At 45.9% G+C, this 10876-nt stretch overlaps 1 protein-coding gene across 1 annotated transcript; it reads left to right on the top strand.

The window, feature by feature from the left end:
• Positions 1-8602: 8602 nt before the first annotated feature.
• Positions 8603-9583, top strand: LOC142015151 (mas-related G-protein coupled receptor member H-like). The gene has a single exon (XM_074998570.1). It carries the CDS (start codon positions 8603-8605, stop codon positions 9581-9583), a length of 981 nt encoding a protein of 326 aa, XP_074854671.1.
• The last annotated feature ends 1293 nt before the right edge of the window (positions 9584-10876 follow it).

Raw genomic sequence — 10876 nt, 5'->3', positions numbered from 1 at the left:
GAGCGCCCAATGGTTTTTTGCTGTTCTGAATACATCCTTCCCCTACTATTTTCACATGGAAAATGCAACTTAAAAATGCATTTGTACAAATCAAATTGTCTAGACTGAACTTCAGTGATTACATGATAAGCTGATATACTGAAATCCTCAGCTGATTTACGTTCTCTCAGTACCATATTCACATCCTCTTTCCTGAGGTTTGGTGTGGCACTTAGCTCAACTAATCAATTAAATGCAGTTTCCTTTGTGCAAGGACCCATCTGTTGACCAGTTGCCCAGGTTTGTTCATGGGACAAAGCTTTACTCTTCTGCTTTACCACTGGAAGGTGACCATCTCCATAGCCGTGTCTACACAAGCTGGCTACTTCGAAGTAGCCGTGCCAACTTCGAAATAGCGCCCACCATGTCTACACGTGGCGAGTGCTATTTCGAAGTTGAAATCGACGTAAGGCGGCGAGACGTCGAAGTCGCTATCCCCAACAGGAGATGGGAATAGCGCCCTACTTCAACGTTGAACGTCGAAGTAGGGCACGTGTAGATGATCCACGTCCTGCAACATCGAAATAGCGGGGTCCGATATGGCGGCCATCAGCTGAGGGGTTGAGAGACGCTCTCTCTCCAGCCCCTGCAGGGCTCAATGGTCACCGTGTGCAGCAGCCCTTAGCCCAGGGCTTCTGGCTGCTGCTGCTGCAGCTGGGGACCAATGCTGTATGCACAGGGCCTGCAACCAGTTGTCAGCTCCGTGGATCTTGTGCTGTTTTAAGGGAGCTGCTTGCTGTTGCCCTGGAAGTGCTAGTCCGCCCTGTGACCCTGTCTGCAGCTGTTCCTGGCACCCTTATTTCGATGTGGGCCGCTTTGGCGTGTAGACGCTCCCCTGCAGCGCCTACTTCGATGTAGTGCTGCCCAACGTCAATGCTGAACGTCGACGGCATCAGCCCTGGAGGACGTGTAGACGCTATTCATCGGAATAGCTTATTTCCATTTCACTACATTGAAATAAGCTATTTCAATGTAGCATCCCCGTGTAGACGTAGCTCATAGGTGGTAATGGTGACAGTGACTGGAGCCATGGGGCCACCTGTCACCACCCTTCCTTGATCACAGCTTGGAGCAGATGGCTCCACTCCTTGACTTGCAGGATGTGGTGGTAGCCGGCCCTCTTCCTTAAAATCTGTGAGGAAATCCTCTACCCCCAACCCATTCACTACGGTTGGATTGGCCTGAATAGCATGGACCATTCCCTTACAAGTGAACAGCTGTCTCTTCAATTTGGCTCTCTGCTTCTGACAGGCAGCATGGTTTACCTCCACCTTTGGGACACAAACTTCCCTCATTAACTGCCTCACCACTGCTGCCACTCACCCAACTGTTGTTCCTTTAGGCTTGCTGCCTTTTTCAGATACAGATGCCTGTCTGTGTAAGTCCCTTAGCTGCTGCTCAAGTTGGGACACCTGCAGTGTCAAGCTGGTAACTGCAGCCTGCTCTGTAGCCTGCTGTTGGATCTTTAATTCCAGCAGGTATTTTTATCCCAAGACCACCTCGACCTGTGTTTTTAACTGGCTGACCTGGGAATTTAACTTCTGGCTGACCAAATGCAAGCCATAGATTGAGGCCCTTTTCATGCCTTTTGGTTTGGCTGTTTTAGCTCCTAAATACCACGCCATAAAACTACAAAGCCGCGTCTACACGTGCACGCTACTTCGAAGTAGCGGCGCCAACTTCGAAATAGCGCCCGTCACGGCTACACGTGTTGGGCACTATTTCGAAGTTAACTTCAACGTTAGGCGGCGAGACGTCAAAGTCGCTAACCCATGAGGGGATGGGAATAGCGCTCTACTTCAACGTTCAACGTCGAAGTAGGAAACGTGTAGACGATCCGTGTTCTGCAACATCGAAATAGCGGGGTCCTCCATGGCGGCCATCAGCTGAGGGGTTGAGAGACGCTCTCCCTCCAGCCCCTGCGGGGCTCTATGGTCACCGTGGGCAGCAGCCCTTAGCCCAGGGCTTCTGGCTGCTGCTGCTGCAGCTGGGGATCCATGCTGCATGCACAGGGTCTGCAACTAGTTGTCGGCTCTGTGTATCTTGTGCTGTTTAGTGCAAGTGTGTCTGGGAGGGGCCCTTTAAGGGAGTGGCTTGCTGCTGAGTCCGCCCTGTGACCCTGTCTGCAGCTGTTCCTGGCACCCTTATTTCGATGTGTGCTACTTTGGCGTGTAGACATTCCCTCGCAGCGCCTATTTCGATGTGGTGCTGCCCAACGTCGACGTTCAACGTCGACATTGCCAGCCCTGGAGGACATGTAGACACTATTCATCAAAATAGCTTATTTCGATGTCGCTACATCGAAATAAGCTATTTCGATGTAGCGTGCACATGTAGACGTAGCCCAAGTGTGCTTCATGAGTCCTCTTCTGTCAGAACTCTGTCATCTGAGGGTTTTCCCTTTTTCACAATAATCCATATTAAATTCAATGGAATTTTTATTTTTCAGGGACATCCATCCTTGGAGGCAGAATACTTTCTCTGCCATCAATTCTAAAAGGGTTGCTTCACCTTCAACCCAAAGGAAAAGGTTAACAGGGACTAAGAGGGGCACAACGAGGAAAGGAACAAACTTCACTAGTCCAGAGAAGGGAAACTAGGCCATGGTCTACACTGCAAAGCACTCCTTTTTCTCTGAGTATGGAACGATCCAGGGAAAAGAGTGGAAGGAACAAACTTCTACCAGCCCAGGGGAGAGAAACTAGGCCACAGGCTACGCCGCAAGGCACTCCGCTATGGATATGGAGTGTTCCAGGGAAGAATGGCAGAACTGTCAGCCTCACAAGTGAAATAAGACTCTTCTATCAGCCTAGGGGAGAGAAACTTGGCCATGGTTGATCCCACAAGACACTCCTCTCTGGGTACGGACGCTGTCCCGGAGCCTTTCTTACAGTTCCCAGACACTGTGCCAAAGGGAAAACGGGAGATGCACCCTGACTCAATGGACCTCTGACACTGTAAATCTAACACTATCAACAGAAGAAAATGGAAACAAAATCCTAGAATGCTCATTGGGCCTAATGAGGGATTACTGGGATTACTCTTGAAAGGGGTCCTGCCATGTCCCCAGAAATGTTACCCAGGGGCTGAAGGTAATGAGGGGGAAAGTAGATGTGGAAAAGGGAAAGGTAAGGCAGCCCCTGTTTCAGATGATGTAGGTACCCCCTCCTCGTCCCATATCAATCATCAGTACTGGAGAATCCGTGTGTTACCCCTCCCAGTGCAATGTGTAAATAATAAAGGAAACACTTTTAAGTGAGTTAACAGAGTGTATTAAACCATTAAATTACAATAACTGGAAAATGGGAACAAATAATAATAAACAGTCACACAACAGTAAGCATCCAATAATAACCATATAGCTAAATAAGAGTGAAGGGATTCCATACAGAAAGCGTGAAGCCTAGGCCCAACTACCCATTCGGCCAGAGGAGAGACAGGATAACGGTAAGAGTTCAAGGAGGAAAAACAAGGAAAGTGTATACTTTGGGTGATGCACAGCCAAGGCCTGGGAACTGCAACCCATGAGCTAGTTTGAAACTCATGAGGAGGAGCTCCAGGGAGAGCCCAGCAAAGATAATGAATATGACATGTCTTGTCTCTTGGTGCAGTGGCTACAGTGGCCTGGTGCAGGTGGAAATGCAGATGAAAGTGACCCCACACAAATGGAGAAGTCGCACTCTGGCGGGTAGATGGAAAAACCACACACCTCTCTCAGATGGAAAAGCAACACTTCTCTCATAGATAGAAGGGCCAGGTGCTATTTCTGGTCTCTGGGCCGTGTAGAATAATCTTGGTGCCTTGGGCACAAATCCATGCCCTGCGCAAACCTGTGAACCTTCTCAGGTGACAGAACTCCCAGTCAGTCTATGGCAGGAAAATCTGGTCACAACTGGCTTAGTCCCTGGCCTTGAATTCCAAAATGGATTCCTTCTTTTTAGGGTGGAGTCTTTTCCTCATGATACTTATAAGAGTTCAAGTACTTCATAACCATTATTAACATTAACATTGAACAAGTATTTGTAACACCCCCTCAACTAGTTCTAGACCTGTCATCATTTTTATTGCTTGTCTCTGAACCTTCTGCAATTTGTTCACATCTTTCCTGAAATGTGGCACCCAGAACTACATGCAGTATTCCAGTTGAGGCTAATTAATGCAAAATAGAGCAGAAGAATGACTTCTCATGTCTTTCCCAACATACTCCTGTTAATACATCCCAAAATGGTGCTCACTTTTTTTTGCAAAAGAGTCACAGTGTTGACTCATTCTGTTTGTGGTCCACTAGGATACATAGATCCCTCTTTGCAGTACTCCTTCCTAGGCGGTCATTTCTCACTTTGTATGTGTGAAACTGATTGTTCCTTCCTTGCTCGAGGACAATCAGCAGAAAACATGGTTTCAGCCTTCACCTGCCTCAAATGCAGCTAGAGCAAAAGTGATCAGAATGTAAGTGCTGGCAGAGAACCAGTCTCTCAAACTTTAAGAAAGAGTGACCAAGTTTGATTAAGGGTACGGTGACCATATGTCCCATTTTGAAAGGTATAATGTCTGATTTAAGCCTTCTTGCAGGTGTCCCATCTTATTTTTTAAAAAAGCAAACAAATTGCCCTGTTTTTCCAGTTTGGGGTGTAGCCTGCTGCAGCAGCCTCCTGTGTGTGGCTGGCAGGTAAACATGGGACAGGTGGTACAAATCAACAAATTCCATTCTTGAGGCATTCGCAACAATGAAGTTCTACTGTATTTACTGCCTAGCAGGGAAGCTACCTCACATCCTAAAGGAAGGATTACTACATTAGGATTGTAACATTAAAACTGACAGCTTGCATGAGGTATTTTGTCCAAAGCAAGTCCAAGTTATGTGTATTTATATTCACAAACCAATTTTCATAAAGCCTGTGGGCATCAAAACGATCATACCTAATACTGAATGAGGCAATGACTTAAGTTGTTTAACTCTACTGATACTTGTATATATTAATTCCTTTAGAACAGTTTGCATTTTGGGGGTCCTTAATGTGTTTGGACAAATACAGTAAGTCTCCTTTCCATGGTCCTTATCTGCATATTATGGCCTCTCCTGTCCACACAGTCAAAATGCAGTTTTAATCACTCTTTCCAGTAGTTAATTTTGTAGTAAAAAATCACAAGTTGGTACAGCAGCATTAAGTTAAAATAAATATTCTAAGGCAAAAATATAGCTTTGGGTATTTATACAACATATATTATCGGCCCATAAATTGTAGTGATGGGGATTTTTAGGACATACAAATCATAACAAAACGCAAGAGAAATATTGTAGTTGGCAAAAAGGGAAGAAAAAATGAACAATAAGGAAGGTTCTAAGTTTCATGCTAAATAAGCGTATTGGTTACACCCTAAATACACCAGATGCTTTTGTCAGATACCAGCAGTTGTCTGTGATATCTGTCCCTTGAGACAATCTTTACAAAGCCATCTCTGTTATGCTTTGGAGAAAAGAAATAGCAAAGATCCCTGATATTGTCTGATCTTGTAAAACTGCCCTGTGCTCACAAGATGCCCTGCTGTTATGATTTATGTGTCCCACCCTACACTGCATAAGAAAGTCACTTCTCTGATGGAACCTGGCTGTTGCATAAAGCCCAGGGAAATTCTGTGTCCAGAAAAAGATTATAAGATTCATTCACAGAATGCTTGAGTGAAGGGAGAGGCTTGATTTAAGTACACCATGTATGGATGTTCTTCAGTTTCAGAAGACTTAGTTAACATCACTCACCTGTACCCAGTTATAATCTCTACTCTGTCTATGTCTCGTAGGATCAGGTCCACAAAGGTATATGGAGGCCTAATCTCCAAATAGCTTTATAGATCTGGATCTTAGCCCCAAACAGGGACCTGCCTGGTGCAACCAGAGCTTGGTGGGTGGGTCCCAGTATCTGTTGCCTTACCTGGTGTCTATCCTCACTATGGTCAGATTGGCTCATTTATGTCTAGTCTGCTCTCCCAGCCTGGCTACCCATGTGCCCCAGCCTGCTCTCTGGGCTGTTCTCTAAACCTCTGTTTCAGGCTGAATTTTGACTTCTCCCATTCAGCAACAACTGCAACATGAACTCAAGCCTAAGCTGTATGGTTCATCTCTGTAACTCTCTGTCCCCTTGGCAGCTTCCTGACCTACAGCGAATGCTCTCTCCTCATTTGGCTGAAATCCTACTTTACACTGATATGACTCTTTACCAATAAGAACTTGGTAGGTAGTCAACAGAGACTCAGGAGTGAGATTTCCTCCCAGACAAAAAGGAGGATCCCCTCTGTCACTCCCCCCAACCCATGAAACACTGATTGTAGGCACAATGTTGGGTTTATCACACTGTGGCTACGTCTACACGTGCAGCCAACATCGAAATAGTCTATTTCGATGAATAACGTCTACACGTCCTCCAGGGCCGGCAACGTCGATGTTCAACTTCGACGTTGCTCAGCCCAACATCGAAATAGGTGCAGCGAGGGAACGTCTACACGTCAAAGTAGCACACATCGAAATAGGGATGCCAGGCACAGCTGCAGACAGGGTCACAGGGCGGACTCAACAGCCAGCCGCTCCCTTAAAGGGCCCCTCCCAGACACAGTTGCACTAAACAACACAAGATCCACAGAGCTGACAACTGGTTGCAGACCCTGTGCCTGCAGCATAGATCCCCAGCTGCCGCAGAAGCAGCCAGAAGCCCTGGGCTAAGGGCTGCTGCCCACGGTGACCATAGAGCCCCGCAGGGGCTGGAGAGAGAGCATCTCTCAACCCCCCAGCTGATGGCCGCCATGGAGGACCCAGCAATTTCGACGTTGCGGGACGCGGATCGTCTACACGGTCCCTAGGGCGCTATTCCTATCTCCTCATGAGGTTAGCGACTTCGACGTCTCGCTGCCTAACGTCGAAGTTAACTTCAAAATAGCGCCTGACGCGTGTAGACGCGATGGGCGCTATTTCGAAGTTGGTGCCGCTACTTCGAAGTAGCGTGCACGTGTAGACGCAGCTTGTGGTAATATGTCCTCCTGTTTGTATTATCTCTGTCCACTGCATTTCACTTGCTCTTTGCTCTTTTCTTTCAGTCCTTCTGGGATTATGGGCTTTCTTCATGATCATTCTTTATACAGAGTGAGGCGATATTTATGGTGTTTAGGTATGTCATTATTTATATGAATTACTTAGTTTTGAATATCTTGAGCCTTGTGTTTTGGGTGAGCATAATAAAGTCACCATTCAATATTAATGTCCAGACCTTATTTTATGTCACATCCACTCTGTCAAAATATATTTTTTCAGTCTTTCTTTTTAGCTGGTGGGTATACAGTAAGAAAGAGAAACAATCTATTCCCAACTTAATTTAAAAATATATTGACAAGAGAGATATTTGGGTATGTGGGGAATATATATTAAAAGCCAGATGCTATGATGATGTGTGTTTTCACATCAAATGCAAAATGCACAATGAAGTATCCCAGAAATATGTTTGGTAAATGAATTATAGTAAAATCAAACAATTAAGAAGGTGCCACTTTTCAAGATAGTTATCAACCAGTTACATCTTACATATAGCAGGAGAGTTTCTCAAATACAAATTACTTCTTTTTTTATCTGTTCTGTGAGAGTTCATCTTTGCAAAGCTGTTTCCGTTATGCATAACAGACCAGATGCAATCGCAGAGCCCTGTTACCTTTTGATGTTACAAAACTGCCCAGTACTCACTAGATGTGATTGATCTATATGTATCTCCCTGTCCAGAGCCCAAAAGTAATTCTTGGATGGGATGCAGCAGGGACTGGTGGCAGATGTGTCACAGGAGACCACAGGAAAATTTTAGTATCCTAATAACAGATTACTCCTCAAAAAAACTTTTGCAAGAAGACCTACGGAGAGAATCTCAATCAGTGACCAACAGATCCTGAGATTCTAAAGTGGATTTGCTCCCCCCACAGCTAAAATAAACACTCAGTTTGAGCACCCAGGAGTGGAGGGAAGGAGGGTAAGAGTTTCATGGATGGATTTTGAAGAAGTGGGTCCTATGAAAGCTCATCCCCTAATAAATTATTTTGTTAGTTTTTAACAAAAACTGATTTTTTGTTTAGGTGGATGGATTCTGTGTTCTTTGCCTTCATTAATACTACATTGACATTCTTTTTCCTCTCTCCCCTACTGCCCATTTTACACCGTGACTCTCTCCTGTCATTCCCTTTTCCTGCATGATTGACAGCCCTTCCCAATTCTCTCTTCCACCACCACCCCTTCCTTCCATGTTTAACCGTCTCTCTGCCTCCGAATCCATGGTCAGAGGCTCCTCACCCTTCAGCCTTTCTGCATTTCTCTCTGTCCCTTACAGCCCCAGGGCCATTACAGCTCTAGGTATCTTACACTTGTTGGAATCTCTCTGTTCCAGGCCAGAAGGCAAGGGAGGGCCTGGAACAATCTGTGAAATGCAGCACTGGGAATGTATTGGACACTGATTCTCCTCTGTCTGCTCTCTGTCAACAGGTGCATAAGAGAGAGGGGAGAACAGGGAGATCAGCATCCCACAGCAGAAGATTTATGATGACTGAGCTGAGGACAAAATTTCTGCTCCCCACAGAGCCCAGCCTGGCGTATGAAATCACATATAATGAGACTGATACCACAACAGATCATTTAACTCCAGCAATCAATGGTATTACTCTGCTTTTCTGCCCCTTTGGGCTGGTGGGAAATGGCATTATGCTCTGGTTCCTCGGCTTCCACATTAAGAGGAACCCCTTCACCGTCTACATCCTCAACCTGGCTGCTGCTGACTTTGGCTACCTTCTCTGCTTGGCTCTTCACACAGCAATTTATAAAGTCAGGGATTATTTGTATAGTTTAGAATTATTAGACTTATTATATTCCCTTATCGTGCTGGTTCTCTTCACATACAGCACTAGCCTGTACATCCTGATGGCCATCAGCACCAAGCGGTGTGCATCTGTCCTTTTCCCCATCTGGCACCGATGCCGCCGCCCAAAGCACTTGTCTGCCATTGTCTGTGCCCTGCTCTGGGCTCTCTCCTGCCTGCTCACTGGACCAGCAACTTATATCTGTGTTTCAATCTACTCTGAAATTTGTAACTTGATGTTCATTCCACTCTCAGTTACGAATTTTCTGATAGTTGCTCCCATCATGGTTGTGTCCAGTCTGACCCTGTTCATCAAGGTCCGATGCAGCTCCCAGCAACGCCAACCCGGAAAGCTCTACATTGTTATCCTGCTCACTATCCTCTTCTTCCTCCTCTTTGCTACTCCCTTCAGTATTGGCATCTTCACCCTGCATTTTCGTAATGTTCCTGATGTGATCGGTAACAGTTTCATGCAGGCCTCTATCAACAGCAGCAGCAACCTGGTGATTTACTTCCTTGTTGGGAGCTACAGGAATCGACAGTTCAGGGAATCTGTCAAAAATGCACTCCAGAGAGTTTTTGAAGATAAGGTAGAATCCAGAGAGGACAGGGCTAGGGCCACTTCAAACTCTATGGCAACCAACCTGCAAGAATCTGTTTTGGGCTAGAGGTTTCTCTACAACAGTGGTTCTCAGCAAACATGCTGCTTGTAGCCTCATCAGCAGTCAGCTGCAGCTCATGAGACAGCAGCCAGCCCATACAGGTAGTAGATACAATGTGTGGCTGCACATGTGGCCCACAACGCTAGGTTGAGAACACTGACCTAGAATGATCAAAGGCTTTGAAAGAAATTAGAGATGAGTCAGGTCCCCTCATTCTATCCCCCTGAGCTCTGTGTATCTAGAGGACTGTCATCATCACACAGGGCCCAGTCCTGATGCCACTGAAATCAGGAAAAAATTTTCCTTTGAATGGATTAGGGACAAGGTCAGCACCGTACCATTCATTTTCCCTCAAATGAATTAAAATCTCTGACCAGGAATATCTCTTTGGATGTTTTATTTCTATTCGGTGGTAAAGTAAATTCAATTGCTCTGATATAAGGAGGGATTGGAGAAACTCTGCCCTCGCATGGGAAAATGAGGCACAGGACTATGCCCAATATACTGCCAGGAGGGTGTTTTACTCATTGTTCATGGCTTTTTTCTGTTCCCATGACTTTGCTTTTGTTACACACCAGCTCAGTGCTGGAGGGAATAGGATTGCTCTGGGCAACAGTTGGGGTGAGGTTCATTTGTCCCAGAGATCTGACTGGCAGTTTTGTGCTCTTTCTGTTTTGTACTGTTAAGAGGAACTCCAGATGTTCAACCCAACCTTTTTGCTGCCAACCCTATGTGGCAGAAGGGTGCCACTGATAACAATGTGCTCTGAGGGTGTGTTACTTTCTCTTTTGTACAGGCTGGTTGCAAATGATTTCTTGCTGCCTGTAAACTAGGCTTGGTAATGTGGGATGTGAACATGTGCAGCTCTGGAACAAACAGTCTCAGGGAAAGAAATGAAATTCCAGTGTAAAGCCCTTGAGCAGGGAGATTCCCACGAGTGCAGGAGAACACAGCCTGCCCTCTGCCTCCTGCCAATGTGTCCTGGCTACATTTCCTTATGTACATACTGAAAAAAAGGAAACTGAGATGGGAGCTCATCCAATACCAAAAGCACCTGACGTTTCAGACTGTGCATTGAATTATGTTTTCAGAGTCAGGCTCCCCAACAGAGTCTCACTTGGGCCTGTTCCTTCCGCATCCCCTATGTGCACTTTCCTCTCCCTCCATCTACCAACTGTTGAGCAGCAGGAAGCCTTGTCAATGCACATGCCTTGAAGCAAACTCTCATAGAAATGGCCCAATTGGAGAAAGCTGCTGATTGTTCCACTCAATGGTGGAATGAGCGCAGGCTCAGGCTGT

The sequence above is a fragment of the Carettochelys insculpta genome, chromosome 6, assembly GCF_033958435.1.
Source record: "Carettochelys insculpta isolate YL-2023 chromosome 6, ASM3395843v1, whole genome shotgun sequence".
NCBI lineage: Eukaryota > Metazoa > Chordata > Testudines > Carettochelyidae > Carettochelys > Carettochelys insculpta.
This window is presented reverse-complemented; position numbering and strand designations above follow the sequence as displayed.